The 18,560-nt window shown below is 40.5% G+C and overlaps 2 protein-coding genes across 3 annotated transcripts; both read right to left on the reverse strand.

The window, feature by feature from the left end:
• Positions 1-276: 276 nt before the first annotated feature.
• stap2a (signal transducing adaptor family member 2a) lies at positions 277-6,975 on the reverse strand. The gene is made up of 11 exons (XM_044218279.1): positions 6,596-6,975; positions 5,675-5,746; positions 5,471-5,590; positions 5,332-5,388; positions 5,088-5,239; positions 4,774-4,905; positions 4,599-4,668; positions 3,912-4,014; positions 3,711-3,806; positions 3,505-3,630; positions 277-2,149 (listed from the first exon to the last, which is right to left on the reverse strand). The coding sequence occupies exons 1-11, from the start codon at positions 6,836-6,838 to the stop codon at positions 2,094-2,096; spliced, it is 1,227 nt and encodes a 408-aa protein (XP_044074214.1). The 5' UTR covers positions 6,839-6,975; the 3' UTR covers positions 277-2,093.
• A 111-nt stretch (positions 6,976-7,086) lies between these two features.
• Positions 7,087-17,810, reverse strand: LOC122886300 (endophilin-A2-like). 2 transcript variants are annotated; one of them, XM_044218280.1, is made up of 9 exons: positions 17,606-17,810; positions 14,684-14,752; positions 14,266-14,482; positions 13,866-13,999; positions 13,469-13,627; positions 11,504-11,607; positions 10,916-11,049; positions 10,719-10,775; positions 7,087-9,892 (listed from the first exon to the last, which is right to left on the reverse strand). In XM_044218280.1, exons 1-9 carry the CDS (start codon positions 17,648-17,650, stop codon positions 9,705-9,707), a joined length of 1,107 nt encoding a protein of 368 aa, XP_044074215.1. In that variant the 5' UTR covers positions 17,651-17,810; the 3' UTR covers positions 7,087-9,704. The 2 variants fall into 2 exon arrangements, with proteins under 2 accessions (XP_044074215.1, XP_044074216.1); XM_044218281.1 differs by lacking the exon at positions 10,719-10,775 and having other exon boundaries at positions 17,606-17,809.
• Positions 17,811-18,560: the final 750 nt, after the last annotated feature.

An 18,560-nucleotide genomic window follows, 5' to 3' on the forward strand; every position in this document is an offset into this window, starting at 1 on the left:
CACAAATCAAATGAAAAGACAAAATAGACAAATAAAATAAGAACCTATACACATGTAAAAAAAGACAAAGGTGGGTTAGCTGCCCCCATAGGAAAAAACAAATAGTAGGGAATTTTGCAGATGAACAAATGAAAGCGAAATGTGTATTGATACCGATATTTCAAATTGGATTCGTTTCCACTCGGTAGTAGAGGAAAGGCCACCAAACTTGAGGAAAAACCCACTTTTCCTGGTTTCAGAATTAAATGAGCTGTAAAATTAGAATAATGAAAATAATCTCGTTTAACCCTTTATTAAAAAAACATGTAGAAACAGCTAATTTCCAATATAAATGTATTAACTTAAGTGTGTGAAACTGAAGGTATAAGGAAAACAAAAACAAAAATACTCACCTCCATGTTAAACTGTAAAAAATAACTTAAGACTTTTGCAAACCTTTGCAACATTTCCTCTTTTCTGTGGTAAACATTATTAATAAGACTTGAGCAAGACATGAGTCCATCATTCTCTCTAATCATCCACTCATAGTATTGATTAACTCCATCATTATCTAATGTCCTCATTCTCCTGTTGTCATGGGAAACCCGGGGGTTTCAATCAATGACTGGGTCCTAACAGCCCGGCACAGAAAAAGAAATAGGGCACTTTTGAGAAAGCACACGCTATCAGTTCACAACAAGGACAAATCACATCCATGCAAAACTATTTAATGCCCTTGATATCTAACAAACACTATTCTTTGATAGCGATCAAGTAGATGCAACACATTATGTACAAACATACAAGAAACTGCTTATTGTAAGAAGACATTTATGCGTCAGTTGATCACAGTTTGCCACTAGTACTCAGACACCTTAAATCTGCAAGGACTGAGATGACAGAAATGTAAGCCGGAGTTTCCCATGTAGAAATACTTATTGTTTTAACACCTTTAGATCTGTAATAAATTATAATTTTGTTATTAAAAGGTAGAGAGGTAGGACGTGGCGAAATGCTGTGATAAAGCCAAAAGTCTTTGCCAGGTTCAGCCTGCAACATAAAAGGATTAGTCTATACCAAGTGTTTAGTACTTGTGTTAACACCCAAAGACTGTGTGCTGATAAAGTTTCTGTCACTTTAGCTGACAGCCCTTCCACTAGAGGGCACCCTCACAAATGAATACAGTAGATTGATCTTTTCTTTAAGGAGGAACAGAAATCACCTGGAGTTTCCAGGCAGGTCAGAGCACTGGTGAGTCCATAGCACCATACAGTAGCACGTACACAGTAGCAGAGAATAAGGAAACACTTTAAAAAAAGCACCAACAGTATCAGTATACAGTGTCACTGAATCAACAATACATCAATGGTTGCTTATCAATCACAAATAGCACTCAAGAGCAGCAGGCAGAGATTGTGCAGTTTTCAGTTTCTGGCCTGCTCGACCCCCAGTCACGTAACATGAAATGAGGTGAATGAAGAGAGTTGCTGAGCTGAAACCTGAGCTTGCCTGGCTTATTTTACTTTCCGGGCAGATAAAGTGTCTCAGGTCTCAGGTCAGAGTTTGTCGCTCCGGTGTTGATTTTGGCAGTCTGTGGTTTGTTTGTTCTTAGTCTCCAGTGTTGCAGCAGTAACATCAGCAGCTCCGCACTTCTCTGATAGGTTTTAGCTGCCAGTCGTATTGATTCAGTGTTTTTGTGGACTTTATTCTGACGGAAATCATTTGATCTAGCGCTATTTTTTTAAAAATTATTATTATTTTGCTCCGAGGCAGTTTGTAAACAGCTTTATGTAAGTGGACAAGCACTAGTGGATTGTTACCCCAACCAAGGCAAGCAGCAGTTTATGAGGTTTTATGAACCTAATCCAGTGTTTAACCATCCAGTCCTGCTCTTAAGGAGCTAGTCAGAGTCCATTTAATCATCTAAGTCCAACAACAAGACCAAAAGAATGAAACTCAGAACATTTTATATCTCTCTACGAGAAAGTGGCGGTATTTGTAGTCCCTTGTCTTCCACCTAGAAGGCACAGGATGAATATATAGCTGCAGTGAGAAGGGGGTTTGGCACTGAAGATTGAGTATGCTGTGACGGGAGGTCATTCCTTGTGAGTAAGTCACTCCTGACTGGCTCGTCTCTTCTCCAGCTTCATTTTGAGTTCCTCATTGAGTGCTGTGGAAAGACAGAAGAAACACACTGGCTCTGTCAAACAGACACTTGCAGTCTTGAGCACTTAAGTGCACATTCACGTGCCACCAGGTAGTAGGCAAGTGCATCTCATGTTGGTAAAATACCAACACAGTCCACTTAACCCACACTTCAGAGCCAAGTGTATCCCACAATACACCACGGTCTACTCCGCCACACCTGTCCAGTTGTTTGCAGTAATGCGCCTATTGGCTGGTTTTAGCACTGACATTAATCAGTGGAAATGGAAAAGTTTAAGTTTACACTACAAAGTTATGGCAGAACCTCCACAGATGGTTAACACTTAATATTAGCAATCTGTTCTTCTTGATGAGAATAATATTGCAAATCTGATTATCTGTCAAGATAAATATTAAATATGATATCCTTTTATCAATGATATATGAAGAGGAAATATGTTCTGTTCTTAAACATTTTATCAGACATAAACCATTCAAAATAATAACATGTTGGGTCTCTTATGTACTGTAGACCTACGTGTTTCTTGATAACTTGATTTAATTGCTTATTAATTGCTATTAATTGTATTACTCATCTCAGCTCCTCTCCTCCTTTTTTTATTGTCATCTGATTGTACCATGCACAGTATTTGTATTTGTGGGAGTGACAGGATGTCCTTATGAATCAAGCGTGTCCCAGTGAGCTCTGATAAACATCCACATGCTTGCGGTCTTAACAGGCACTTGGGCACTGTGGCAAACATGGAGGTGGGAAGTAGGGGTGCTGAGGGGGCTGCAGCACCCCCTAAAATCAGGCATAATAAAAACCATCAGTTAAACTTATTATGACTTTCTCCTTTTTTACTGGGATTTATATGTGTAATGTCCTAGTATTTGTGGTAGGAAAGAGGTTTGACTTTGTTTTTTATCCGTTGTTTATCATTGATATGTATTGGTCTATAATATGGAAACAACCTAATTTCCAGCCAAGACAAGGCAGGTCGGATCTATCACACGCGAACACATCAAAGTGTTTTAGGGAGTTTAGAGTGTCCCACTAAATCAATGTAACTAAACGTCAGGGCACATGGTCATACTGACACAGAGAGTTCAATCCAGCCACTGCAATTACTGCCAATGTACAGTGACACAAATAGGCCAAATTAATGCAAAAACAATGAATGTCGCACAACATTTTGTATAACGTCATTAAATACACTGAGTTTCTCTCAGCACCCCCAACTCTGACTGACTTCCAGGGTACCTGGTGGCAGCTACTGGGATACACAAGCAGGCACTTGTGTGACACTTATTGGGACGGACCCACTGAGTTGAAATAGAACTGGTAATAAATCAGAATCGACTGCATTGTCTACTCACTCTGTGCGAGAGGTGAAGGGGCGAGGATGAGTCGTCTCATGGGGTTGGTGGGCGAGGCCGGCACTGGTGAGGTCAGGATACGGCGGTCGGGGGCGGGAGATCTGGACGGGCTGCTGGACCAACGATCTGCACCGGAATGAAAGCAGTGATCATTATCGCCGTCTGTCTGTGACTGTGTGCATGTGGTTTATGTGACCGAGACAAACCTTGTTTTGGAGGCAGGGCAGGAGCCTTTGGCAGGGGGCTGGAGGGGGCAGTGTGGAGGATTCTTTCTCCGTTCTCATCATTGGCGGAAACGTATGCTGATGACACAAACAGAGTTTAACATGGTCAGCCTGTGTCTGAAAACGCACAGGAATACAAAACAAGAATCTTGAGAATATGTGCGCGTTGCCCGGTCGCCTCACTGATATTCTCTTCGTAAGGCTCTTCCAGTAGGAAAGGCTGGAGAGTTCCTGCTGTCTTCTCTACCAGAGCATCGATGACCTCGTGAAGGTTAGCACAGGGAATCTGGAAGAGGAAACCTGCTGTATTATGTGCCTAAAGCTACTGGTTTGTTAATGGTGTTTACATACAGTCTTACTCAAGTTTGTCATTTTCATGTTTTTCATTTCTTCTTCAAATAATGTTTACAAAATCCTTACAAATCCTGAAAACTCTTCAAAATACATGATAATATGTGACGATACAGCTGCATTTACTTCTGACAAGTTTTCACTTCAGAAACTGTGTTCTTATCTAACAGTAAACAAGACAGAGAGCCATTTGGAGATTTGCAGTATCACTTAACAAATCTGTTATGTGTTCTCCTATCTTTTCAAACATTTAACCCCATGACAGGGACGCATCGATCCAATATGCTGGTTTTGTATCAGCACCAATACTATTAAGCAGATCATGTATCGCCCATGATGTGACTGATCCACATTAAAAACGAAAAACTAATAATGCTATTATAAAATTCTGTGTTTTTGCAATCAGTTACGACAAGCCGTGGACTTGTGTCACCTACATTAAATTGATTCTGATAGCACAGTGTGGTATACAGATTGTTGTAAGATGTGAATTGTATCTGCAAGTATTTATACACTTACAGGATTTTCTACATCAATGACATAACCACCTTGGTCCCTCTGAGTCACGCGGTAATGTCTGAACACTGACCTGGAGCAAAAGAGAGAAACCGAAAGCTTGTAACGTTTGCAGTAAATGCTCTGTCTGACTGTGATATTTGCAGCTGTGGTGTCCAGATGTTCAGCAGGTGTTTACCCGTTGAGGTCCTGCCGAGTAGTGACAGCCAGTGAGCATCCATCTCTGCCTGGACGGAGCAACATGTTGCCGCAGTCTGGGTGTCTCTCTAAGAGGACTTCAGCCTCTGTTCGAGACACCGGGCGAAAACACCTGCATGCCCCACACACACACACACACACACACACACACACACACACACACACACACACACACACACACACACACACACACACACACACACACATTAGTGATTGGAAATACAGTCATGCACACACACTGAAGGTGCTATAGCTACAGTGCATCCTTTCAACACAACACTGAGGAGAACTCACGGTGGGATCTCTCCCACTAAAGGCACGGAGAGGGGCGAGGGAGGAGCACGCGTGGGAGTGCGAGTTCTCCGTCTGGACCTTTCTTTGTCCACCACCTCCTTCAGCATCTGCAGCTGGCCCGGCAGCAGCGTGAGACAGGACGGTACATTCAGCTGGGATTGGACAGAGGGGAGAATATTTATAAGAGCGCAAGCGAGAGACAGATTGGTAGAGGGATGCAGGTGTGAAAAAGATGAATATTTACATCTACGACGGAGTAGAGGAAACCTTTCCACAGCTCCCTTGATTCCAAGTTAGGTGCCTGGAAAAGACAACAGCACTTTTACATCTTGCAAAAAGTGTTAATTGTGTTAAGTGTGTGTGCGTGTTTTGATTGGCATTACTGTGAGTTTGGTCTCTCCATCCTTCATGCGCAGGATGAGTCTGGCTGCCTCCAGATTTCTGTCCCGGCTGCAGTCGTCCTTAAGGGACACAAACCCACTGAGGTCCAGCTTCTCCACATACTGTAACACACACACACACACACATTTCAGTGTCAACACACTACGATGCACAAAAAAACTAAATGTATACAGTCTGAAACTTACATGAGTGTCCTTGGCGTTATTGAAGAAATACAAAGAATTCCCGCACAGACAGGTCCACAGTCGCCTCGATGCCTGTCACACACAGAAATAAGCAGCACAATAAGGGGATATACTGCTGTGGCACATCTGTGTAATGGATATTTCCCGTTTTTTTTTTTTTTTTTTTTTTTAATCACTCCCACATTTCCTTGTCCCAAGAGATGGATAGGGAGTGAGCCACAGCTGCTGTCTGTCTGTGGCCATGGATCAGGGCAATCCACTGCACCTGAGCCAGGCTCACATCACGTTTATATTGCATTAAAATGAGTCTAATGAGAGAGGGTGGGCCTGGGGGGAGGGTATCCCATTCTTTGTCACCTTATATACAGATAAAAACACCATCCAAAAAGAATTATTGAGGAATATTGTCAGCTTCACTGTTTGTAACTTTATATTTGAGATGTTGCACTTCAGGCTGTCAGAACAATCTGTCAAAAGAAGTGTGTTTCTCTGAGTGAGCATTGAATTCTGGCGGATGAAAATGCTTGGCAGACATGCTGTATGTGATATAGACGCCTAGTTATTACATACAGCCACAAATCGATCATGTGATGTGAAAAATGACATGCAATGTTTTGACAGCGGTCGGGTGTCCACGATTCGTACGTCGTGATCCAGTCATTAATTGTTGCATGCTTTCCCTGTCATATTCTTGCAAAACCAGATTTAACAGCACAAATCTGTGATCCGCTATGTGAAACAAACAGCATCACCACTGTACAGTCTCGCCTCGCCCATTCTAACACAATAGGGAAGTTGACAGCTCTGTGGGAGCCGGTGCGCACACACACACACGCACACACACACACAGACACTGACCACCGCTAGCAACAGCATGCAGTGGAAACAACATGGCACTTGATCTGCACCGGGCGAACCTACCTTTTCTTTCGGTGCTCGCTTCTCCAGGTATCCTTCGTAGTAGCAGGGCGGGAGCTGCGCCCGGTGTCCCCCTGGCCCGGAGCGCTGCCTGACGGGTGCAGCCGCCATGAGTGTCGCTGGCTGGGCACCGACAGAGGACAAAGGGGCGCTGAGTAATTCGGGGAGTGACACGCCTTCCCCGATGAGATAGTGCTGTGGCAATAATCCAACAGCTGGCTGGTGTAGCCTGCTGTCTGGGATCATGGGTGCGGGGACGGGTGGTTGTGCAGATTAAAAATGGGATGGTTAGGGGATAAATGTCCAGAGTATAGAGATGTTTATTGAGCAAAAATGAACAAATGTGCAAATATCAACAGACGAATTTAAATAATAATCAGGTGGGCTACATGTAAAAAGAGATAATCCTACACCTCTAGGCTATTCTACACACCAGTGTACATACCTTATCTAATTGTAAATTTAAAACGACAAATTCAGTTGCAGAGCCAAAATACTTATTATAATATTTATTTGAATAAGTGAATGAACAGCATCCATTCCCCTTTACATTGTAACAAAAATATACAATACACAGAAGATTACATTTAGTATAGAGGTAATCCATATATCCTAAAGATAATCCAGGATAATCCCACTTTTAGTCTCCCCACAGTGTCACAGTTACAAAAATAAGGCATTGCCTAAGACACAAGAGCTGTAATGAAGACACATGCAAAGCAGTTACATTTTAACAGAGACAATTCCATTAACATTAGGCATAATAAAATAAAGCTTTACAGTCTGATAATACTTCTTTCATCAATATTGCAAAGTCAAGACACTTACAGGTATGGATGCAATACAAGCCATCACAGAATGTAGTGTTGCAATCAATGTCAGTCGCAGCATTCAGACAACTATTTCAGCTTTGACAGCAGCAGCACACAAATTGATCTCAGCCCTTTGTTCCACGACATTATTCACCATCAATATTACAAAAGCTCCATAATAGCTCAACCTGAACCCCTGACCCTCCTTTCCACTCTCCAACTCTAGGCTTTTGATTTAGTGTAATGAGGCATGTAAACCCACACCTGAACCACAGTTATTACTCTGCACAGCCAAAGCCCCTGGCCCTATACATAACATGGATAAGATAGGAGGCATGCAAACATAACATTTAAGAGGCACATACTATGATAACAAAGAGATTATTCCAGGGGTGGACCAGGAGACTGAGCTCCAGACGCTCCATGGGATAGGGATGGGGCTGATAATGAGAAAGGGGTAGGGGCAGGTGGTGAATAAAGACCAGTGGGGGAGGGAGGGTATAATCCACTGCTGTGTGCCCTTCCCTGCTGAAAAGACCTGTCTGTTCCGCTCCCAGTTTAAACAGAGATGGGAGAGATGAGTGGGGCGGGGGGCGGTCTAACAAGGGGATCATGACAAGAGGAGAAAGTTGGCATTTTAGTGAACAGCACAAACCCTCACAGTTCATAGTCAGCTTGTAACAGGCTTAATTGAAACTGAAACTGGCTATTGTGTACAGGCCTTCTTCATTATTAGTAAATTCTGAACACAATAGTAAATTCTGAACACAATAGTTTGGAGATAGCATTTTCTTTCAGCCTGAAAACTGAGGCAGGTACAAAAACACCCAAAACACATCAGATTAATTTCCATGCTCCAAATTATAGGTTAGAATACTAAAGCCAAGCTTACCCCGGCACTAAGGGGGGAAAACAAATCACAGACTGAAAATTCATTGACAAACAGTTGGGTAAAAGGCCACAAAACATTGTGAGTGACACTGCCAGCAGTATCAATAGAGCCTGAGAGAATAGAGGAACTGAAAGATGCATGCATATGGCTTTGGTGTAATGCTGCAAAATATTTGGTGTGGGGGTCAATCATGTTACATAGTTGTGGGTTGCACTGTAACGGAAACAAATGTCTGCTTTTCTTCTTTAAAATGTGAAGTAAATAGGCTGTATGAAATAGGTTTCCTTTTAATGACAAACAGCAGCCTAATTTTGGAATTTGTGCACCCTTTCTTTGGCATCAGCTCTAAGAGAAGAGTGGAGTGCAGTGAGAAACATTGGAAGAGCTGTAGGTAAATTAAATCACTGACAACTTAGCGACTATTAGTGTGATAAATGTTATATAGCTAAGCATATTTATGGACGCCCTCCAGCTCTTTAGAAACCAACTATAAAACAATATTTTTTTGTCGCGAACACACTTAGCTAATGTTTGTAAACCAAGAGTTTTTCTGATCAGCAGTAGTGCATGAATGAAAAAGACATTTAATACAGCACTCAGTCTAGTTACCTGCTGACTGGCTCCAGCTATTTTAAAATTTTTATATAAGACAAGCCACCCAGTGTGGATTTGGTAAGAAATCAGAAGCCATGTGATGGTACCCCTTAAACCAATAGCTAAGAATGATCTATAGTTCCACCAGGTGGCAGTGGAGGATAGTCTCAAACATGGACAAAAGGCAGCCAGTCCTCCATGTTGACTCCAACTAGTCCATGATGACAACAGTACTAAAGCCTGAAGGCACAGAAGTGAAAACTGGGAGTGTAGAAACCTACTTAGAAGAAAGCATGCATATACATGCATGTGTGTAGTACCAATATGAACAATACATGAACAAGAAATGTCATCTTGTGAATATAAAATAGGTTAAGAATTAAGTAGTTGCACTTCTTAGTGTTTGGGGATACTGCTGGACATGTCATTACAGAGGTCATTCTCTCCTGATCTTTCTTCATCAGTCTCAGTGATAGAGGTGTAGTGTACAAAGTACTCAGGTGCATAGAGAATGAATGCAAGGACTCAGGATATGGTAAATGCACCCAAACATTACACTGTCATTTTTCTGATTGAACATCCCTCTGTCCTTAAAAATCCATTAAATATCGACCTAATCTGACAGAATTAAAAAAAAAAAAAGCTCTTTACTCAAATAACTCCTAGATACAAAAATCAGGTCCATGTCTTGAGATGTTTACCCTTTAATTACAGTAAAGAAAAGATATATTTTGATTATTGAGAGTTGATAATCCTCTATCATCCCCCCTTTTTATCCTTTCCATCCTGCTGTCCCCCTCTTGCCTTGCTGTTTTCAGTGTGACAGGGGTACCACCACTTCAACGTAGTTGTTGGGGAAGAATCCTGATTTGCCGCGAAGGCTTCCCTCGAACCAGTTCTCATCGATCTGACTGACCAAGGTGATGATGTCGCCCTCGTTGAAGCCCAGTTCTCCGTCATTCTCTGGCTCAAAGTCATACAGGGCTTTACAGCATGGCTCACCTGCGAAAAGAGACAAAAAGTAGAGAGATACAAGAAGGGAGAAAGAACAAATACTGTCATTTTGTGAAAAGAATATTTGACATTTTCCCTTCAACAAGATTAGAATGTGTGTCACCAGTATGTTTTCCAATAGGACTCTGAAATAGACCACAAAATGAAAGTCATTAAAACAGGAGATGTTAGTCATCAGTGTGGTAAGGGAGAATCCTTCTGAAGCTCAAGATCAAAATCAATGTACTGCCATGTTACATAGCTAAAAGTATTTTATTTCCACCATAATGACCATGTTCAAGTTTTAGGCCTGAGACTTTGCACATTTACTTTCTCTTGTGTTTGACTAAAGAGGTGAATAATATTAGATCCACCCCATGATTATATCTGTAAAATTAACTATGTGGCATGTAGTGATTTTTCTTCAGGTTCAGAAGCTTCAGTCAGTCAGTGAACAGACTGTCAGATACATACAATTCAGCAAAACCATGACTGCAGGTAGAATTTTTTTTTTGGTAAACAATTTGGTTGACAACTTTGATTAAAATACCAACGTCACTGATCACATAAAACAAAGATTGAACGTGGTTTGCTGGCGATTCTATATATCCGCAGCCTCAGTCAGACAGAGTAATATTAACACTCTGACAAGCCCCATCAAGTTCTGGGAACCTGGCAGACAAACAAACACCATTCAACAATGTTAGTCAAATACTTTACCATCACGCAGACATGCATACACCTCTCTGCCACACAGATGGGCAACAGAATGAGTGAAAGTAGTGAAACTTTCTAGTTCTGTGTAAGTGACATTATCTTCATCTGTCTCACTCACGCGGTCTGCTCTTGATGGAGGTTCTTTGGAAGGATGGAACTGGATATTGTGCTGGGGCTGGTTAATGTCGCAGAAGGAAAGACATCAGTCGTAAGAATGAAATATGATTGCACACATGCCTTTTTGGGAGCCTTGCGTGCGTGCGCGCGCATACACACACACACAGCTCTAAGAAAATATACAAAAAATAAATTTACCAGGAGAGTAAGCTGGAGGGCTTGTTGCAGCTGGTGAGTATCCTCCGTTAGAGTCTTCTACCTCTCCATAGTCAAAGGCTGGTCTGGGTTTCGGTGTGTATTCACGTCTCGGACGAGACTGAGCATCATTCACCCTGCACACCATCAGAATAAAAAACATCACCTCTCTGAGCTCACAAGCAGGGGATGCACCAATACAGATACAGGCAGGTTGAGCAAAGAGATGTCAATTCATTTTCTTGTGGGCTATAATCCAGTTACTACAACTACATTGTCAAAAGCAAAACAAACCCACTTCATTTTATGTTATTCCAAAGTAAAATTGATATTTTATTTTTGTAATGGAGGAAAAAAAAAAATCTAAATTATCTGTGCCTACAAAACCAAAGATAATTATCTAAATTTGTATTGTTTAGTAAAAATAAGTGATTTGTGCTCAGCATCAGCTGCTACTTGACATTCATTACTTGTAATTGGATGGGTAAAAGAAAATATGGTACTGCTGAATCATCCCTCGTCACGAGCCAGAGGACACAGCCTCAACATAAAAAAGGCATGCCATCGTCCACAAATAGTCAAGGCACTGACCTTTCTCTCAGTTTGTCAGAAAGCTCCTCCAGGACTTGCGAGGCCTGTCTGTGGTACTGCAGCAGAGACTCCACTAAAGAAGACAGCTGACTCACCTGCTCCACCTACATGCACGTACAAACTATTTTAGAATGAGACCAAACACAGAAACAGCAGTGGCCCTTCAGAGCCTTTTTTACTGGTTAACCATCTGAATTCCCATCTCTCATTATTACATCAGTATTGTTCATCACAATAACTTCACTCAAACAGCTCTGAAACATCTCATTATGGAAGGTATGAAAACGGGAAAACCAAACAAAACGGGTTTGACAAGCTCACACTACTGCAAGTCACTGTAGGGAAAAAAACAAGGCATTTTTGCTCAACATGTTTTTTTTCTTAATTTGTCCCTCTATTTTGAGTTTAACTAGTTCTTAAGGGCATAAAATTCATAAATTCATTCACTGTATTAATGCACCATTATAGAATATGCTAGTTCAACTCCATCTTCTTCAGCATTAAATACTTTTAATTAAATCACAATAATTTCATCAGATTGTATTATGTTGTATGGCCGATTATATTGTATAACAATGTTTGTTGACTTTGAACATGTTGACATCACTTTGCCTATTTTATTGACAACAGGATTAATTGGGAAAGGTCGAAGCTCTAAAAACTATCTGATTGCTTGTTGCAAAATATTTGTGTATGGTTTTATTCTCTTGCAATGTAGTCAAAAATGAAGGATGCTGAGAAATAAAAGACAATCCGAGGTAACAGTATATTTTGTCTATTTCAAGATATTGTTCAATATGTATGCTGCTGTCTGTCTGTCTCATTGACAACAATCACAGGTTTACCAGCAGTTGTCAATCAGAGGGGGCTAAACTGAGAAATGTCACGTTTTTATTGATGTGTTCTATAAACAAAACAAGTCCAGCAGGTTTCAATGTGCTAGCTGCAATGCAAAGTGAATCAAGTTTAGTCTACAACAGGGTTTCCGCCAGTGTATTGCAAGCCCTGCGGCCGGCTGGGCCTAAGCATTGGGGACATTTAAAATTTTTTATTTTTAAGATGTTTTTTTAAACCACAGTTACAGTCGGGCGCCTCAGTTGGAAACTATATAAGGTATATATATATATATATATATATATATATATATAATGGTTGTAAAGCTCACCAGCGACATCTGTTAGTTAAAACTTAAATGCACTATAGGAAAACAGCAGGTCTGAGATCAGTGTTCTTTACCCTTATTGTGCATAGAGTGACGTTCAAAACTTCAGTCAGTAACACAGATACTTCCTTTGTGGCATTTAGGGACAAAGTCAAGGAGGAAAGGTTAACGCCAAAAAACCTTAGACAGTTTTTTCAGACGGCCAAATACTGGAGGTGATGGCGATGAGAAAGTGACTGCTAACACAACAAACTCCACCGAGTCAACAACGTTAGCCCAGCCTCGGGTCGACGAAGTGCAGCCGGCGAGCACTCCGTCCTCTCTAACGCCGGCAGAACAAGATCAGCCAAGTATCGATAACGTTACTGATCCAACATGCAGTCTGTGCCGGAAAAAGTAAGGGCTTCAATAACTTTGATATTATTTATTTGAATTTAATTTAATTTCTTTTGTTGCTGTTGAAAACACAGCATTCCACATTGTTATTGTCAGATTCTTTGTAAGACTGCTATAATTGTTGATTTTTTTAAATATTTGTTGAATAAATGACTTATTTCTAACACATTACATAGTCAGCCAGTCAGCTTTTAGCACTTAATGTAGGGCCCTACAGAATCTGTGTTATAGCTTTTTAAAATTCTCAATTCCGTACGAAATTCTGTTATCACAGAAACTATAGGGCCCTACCTTAATGCTGCCATCCGTCTGTCGTTGGCCCGCGCCGGACCGCCGGTCCCCGCCAAAAGATACTTGCCACCGGGCCCAACAACTTTTCTGGGGGAAATCCTGTACAGGCTACTCACATCTGTTTCCAGTAGGTTGTGCATGGAGCTTTCAGCCATGTCTTTGGACTCATGGAACTTCTCCAGGGCCTGCCTGATCTCTTCTTCTTGGATTTTACCTTGACGTTTCTTTTTATAATCATAGTCCAGACGGCGGCCCTCTAGCTTCTTCAGGTGGTGCTGAGGGGGAAAAAGAATCGGGATTGCGAGGATGAGGTTTCACAAATGATATTTTATGAATAAGTATTTTCACGTGTGTATGACAGTTTTGAGAAATTTGCGTGAATTAAACATTTGCATGCATCTGGACTATTAATACTTTTTTTCCCATACTACTGCAGCTCAAACACAGTCTGCGGAGCTCATTAGTCAATGCCTGGCCTGTATATGCAGAAGCATACTACCTCTTTGATTCTACCTGAATGTCTCTAATATCCTTCTCAGCGACTGCCTGCAGTGGGTCAATAAAGTTCTGCTTCACATCAATATCCAGAGAGTCCTTGATCTCAGCCATCCTCTTCATTGACTCCCCAATGTCTATTAGAGCCCCACCTGCAATGCACACACACACATGCAAAATACCAGCATTAAGGAGTGTGGGACATCATGAGGCATGTTAATAATAATCATTGGCTCTATACTAAGAAAGGTTAAAACATTAAAAAGTAGACTCATGGGCACACCCTCAACAAATACACTCATATACACTCAGCTCTAATTCTCCTCTCTTTTCATGGTTTCCAAACATACATCATTACATACATACAGTATCTCTTCTACCCTGTATCTCATCCTCTAACTGCATGCAATGTTCTTACCAAAGTTGGTGTCATAGCCCATATCCTGTCCATACTTAGTCATACACTCCCCCAGGAGTCCCTCAGGCTGGGGGTAGCCTGGACTCTTCACCTGCCCGCGGATTTTGGACACTGTGTTGAGCATTGAAAGCTTAGCTCTCGTTGCTGGGTTGGGCTGGAGGTACTCTGATGTTTTATTGATGACTTCCACCACTGCTTTGCTGGTGACATCTGCTCTCTGGTGGTACAGGTTAGAGAGAGACAATAATTGATACCTGTGTGCATATGCTGAGTTGTATGCCTTTTAGAGCATTTAAGTGAGTGAGGAAAACTTCATTTATCTTTCAGTAGAACAAAAAAACCCAATTGTTATTCTACATTTTTAGTATAGATATTTTCTTAAAATGTAAATATGTATGTATGTATGTATGTAAGTAACCCTCTCAAGGTCCTTGAAGTCTTCATCCAGCTTGGTTCCCTCTGCACCTCCAACCTTCTCACTCACCATCTGTGAACACAGAGCAATCGGAGCAATGAAGCTGACTGCAGTCAGTGTATTCACTGGTCTCTCATGGATTACTTATAGGATTTCACATTTTTTGCTCCGTGACTAACTCGACAATTTGCACATGGACATAAAATAAAATAAAAGATTGATTGAGTCCTGTATATTGATAAAAAATGTTTTGATAATATTGTGAATATTTTGGTTAACTGTCTTCCAGTTATGCACCTCCAGAGGGAGGTCAACTACAACACAGAAATTAACCTGTGACCTGTTGTCAAAGCGGTTTGAACCCGACCTTCACAACCACACTGTTGTCCGTTTCCAAACGTTAATGCATAACATTTTCCACCATTTTCTTTTTTTCTGGGCTTGAGAACACAATTCTCAAATTCCAAGACATGCCCATGTTTTCCGTCAGTGGAGGAACCTCCTCAAGTCTGGATGAGGGAGTTCTGAAAACTGGACTTTCCTCTCTGAGAGCCTCTGTCTGGAATTATACTAAGGGTTTTCCTTTTTTCCATCAGATCAGCACACACATTGCAGTTTCCTACACTACAACCACAACCACATGGATACTTTTACTAAACACACATGCTAACATTATCTTGCTCTCACTCACTAATTCATATCGTGATGCATAGCACATACATTCTCCATTTCTCATCCAGAGCAACAAACTCTAACATCCTGTTCAGTTGGCTGGCAGGCCAAACAGAGACTCATTGTGTGTTTTCTCATTTGGTTCAACTCAGTGCAGCTGTCAGCACCACACTGCACATAAAACTCTATGACCAGATGGATCAATATCTCTAGATTATAATACACAGGGCTGGAAAAGTTAATTTGTGTGCAACACTCAGTGGCTCTGAAAATGCCCTAAGCACTGATTGCCAAATGATTCATGGGATATAACTCGGCCCCCCATGTTCCCTAATGATGAAGTCTAATAGACACCATTTTAATTGCAATTAATGAATCTCTTGGTACCTGATGTGAGGTTGTGTCATGTAGATGTGTGAAATCCAAACATAAACACACTTTCAGCGCCCCATCTGGCTTCATAATTGCCAGCACAAGTTTTTTGTCCTCCATGACTGATAAACCTGCGCACCCCGGTCTGACTATGGTATCTGATCCATCTAGAAAAACTGGAGTTTTAGTTGTAGTTAAAGGACATTTAGCTTTAAATCATTTATACATTTTGTTACTTGAAAGTGTTGAAAGCTAAATCTAGAAAAATAAGATACAGATTCATAAGCACATTTGATATAGGACTCAGATTTGGTAAAGAGTTGTTGTGGAGGTGAAGTTGGGGGTCTTGTCTGGACAAGAAGAAGAGCATGTGGGTACTGAACAAGTGGAAGCTGGTTTGGGCAGAGTATTCACATAACTAGGATTCCATTACACACCCACTGAGCAAGGAGTCGTCACTTGCATATGGCATAATGTTAAGCCAAATCAAGGACCTGTTACAAGGCAGGTGTCATCAACACACAAGTCACTGGTTTTACAGGCCATGTCTTGTTGAGCTTCATGTTTGCGGTGACAGGTTTAACTGCCTCAAGAGTCAACAGCTACATTTCTTTCCTAAGATGGTTGAGTGCTATTTGAAATCTGAAAGTACAAGACAAACCTGGCTCAATAAATCCAAGATATTCAAAAGCAACACATGCAGGGCTGTGATATTGATGCACAGACTACAGTGAATGTCTGTACACAATCTGGCACTCAGATATATGACTGACATGGCATCAAGTCACTTCCATTTGTTTAAATACTTGACTTGCTTCTCTGGAATTAATAGTCTATATGATACTACCTCTTTGAAATTATGGATCCTTTATATGTTAGAGATAAATAATTGACTTCAGACAGTGACTTTTATTTAATGTATTAGAATATAGAAGTGTGGAAATAAACTAGTTTAAATACAAACATCTTAAATATGTATGTCCTGATATTTCCCGCAAGATGGAGATGCTCACAGGTCAGTTCAGTTCTATAGTTACAGCTGAGAGATGACAGCATTTTTATGAATCGCGCAAACATGTTTTGTGACTTCAACTGTGATATCACCACAACACATTAGGTAATTTGTCTTGAGACACTGTGTAATCCAACCCGTTAGAAATAACAAACATAAACATCACTTAAGCACGAGAATATTAACACGAGTGATGAATCTACCTGCTGTTTAACATAACAACAAAACACGACGAATTCAAGCACCAACCATCCCATACAGTATCTAACTTACAATTACCAGAAACTCTTCCTTTCAATGACTTCTGTCAGTCAGAAGCTTCGGCAAATTAGCCTTGATCTTGTACTTTAACGTTAATTTAGTGAAAATTCAGCGATACAATCTACGTAGTTGGACAAAAACTTGGCTACAAACTCACGACAATGAACCTACCGACGACTAAGTTAACTTAATTAAGCTAATTTAGGGGAACCTAAGCAAACGGTATATAGCCACGTTTAACGTTAGTTAATCCTAGGTTAAAGTTAACTATCAGTTACTAACGTTAACTTCCTAGATTAGCGTTAAATTGGCTAATTTAACGTTACGGGTTAAATTAACGTTGACGTTACCTGTGAGCCACGACATACATTTGACAGTTGTTGACGAGTTTAATAACAGTATAGCTAGTAGTATACTTTTCAACAAGTTAAAGCGTTTCATATAGCTAACGTTAGTACTTAACCAAGAAAACATGTTTTATCGTTAACCATAACATTTTCCACTTTGGTTAACTAGCTAGCGTAAACTCGTAATAAAAGTAACGAGCGTTAGCTAAGTTAGCTGGCTAAGCTACCCGGCTAATCATTTTTACAAAGTCGCGCATTTACCTGACTTGCTTTGTAAAATTGCTTCTTAAATCCTGCGACCGACATCTTGCACCGTCAGTGTTGCCAATTGGACCTCGACGGGGAAAATGTAATTTAAAATAAGTTAACAGCACAGACAGGAGCCGAGCAACACGTATTCAAACTTTGCACCGTAGATGTGAAACTTGCTAGGCAACCACAATTTCCTGGCTTCAGCTTCATGTGGGAGGCTCCATCCTGGTGGATAAAGTGGGTCAAAACACACATACGCAAATCATGCATCCAAACATCCTTCTTTTTCAGCAACATGTCATAGTGAATAAATTGCAGACTTTGACTTTAGCCTAGACAGACTTCCATTAACCCAAATAAAATATTACTATATATTGCTGCTGCCTACTTTTGGTTTATAGTAAACCAATAGAAAAATATTTGAGTCTCTATTTATAGGACTTTTGTTAAAATAACTAGTTATTTAAGTTCATGTAGGGTTGCAAGTAATCATTATTTTCATCATCGATTAATTTGTCTATTATTTCATCATGTGGCTCATAAAATGTCAGAAAAAAATGCCCATCACAATTTCCTGGAGCCAAACATGAAGTCAAATTTTCCTGAATAAAAACTTCATCCACTGAGGAAGACTTTGAGAGGTGGTTGAAAGCTCCAGAAAACGTTTTTAAATAGGTTAAGACTTTTTTGTTAAACTGTTTTCATGAAGAAAGAACGTTCACACTCAACTTTAAATATTAGACAAAGATATTTGATTTATGATATATAAAGGAGAAAAGCAGCAAATCCTCATATTGCATATTGAAGAGGCTGCAACCAGAGAATGGTTATATTTATTCGATTGATAAATGACTTAAATGATTAATAGTTAATGAAAATTGTTGCAGATGAATTTTTTGTCAATTGATTAATAGACTAATCCTTGCAGTTCTTAGTTAATGGCTTGAAAGGAATACAGTATGCA

This window comes from Siniperca chuatsi, linkage group LG13 (genome assembly GCF_020085105.1).
Source record: "Siniperca chuatsi isolate FFG_IHB_CAS linkage group LG13, ASM2008510v1, whole genome shotgun sequence".
Classification (NCBI taxonomy): Eukaryota; Metazoa; Chordata; class Actinopteri; order Centrarchiformes; family Sinipercidae; genus Siniperca; species Siniperca chuatsi.

Bases quoted from the DNA above. Each gene is read 5' to 3' on its own strand.
- stap2a (XM_044218279.1), bottom strand. From the start codon at position 6,838: ATGATCCCAGACAGCAGGCTACACCAGCCAGCTGTTGGATTATTGCCA. The intron at 5,389-5,470 runs GTAATGCCAATC...TGTCTTTTCCAG, and splicing joins ATGGAGAGACCAAACTCACA to GCACCTAACTTGGAATCAAG. The intron at 3,807-3,911 runs GTGAGGCGACCG...TTGTGTCATCAG, and splicing joins GCCTTACGAAGAGAATATCA to CATACGTTTCCGCCAATGAT.
- LOC122886300 (XM_044218280.1), bottom strand. From the start codon at position 17,650: ATGTCGGTCGCAGGATTTAAGAAGCAATTTTACAAAGCAAGTCAG. The intron at 14,753-17,605 runs GTAAATGCGCGA...CTGTGTTCACAG, and splicing joins AATTTTACAAAGCAAGTCAG to ATGGTGAGTGAGAAGGTTGG. The intron at 14,000-14,265 runs GTAAGAACATTG...TGTGCATTGCAG, and splicing joins GGGCTATGACACCAACTTTG to GTGGGGCTCTAATAGACATT.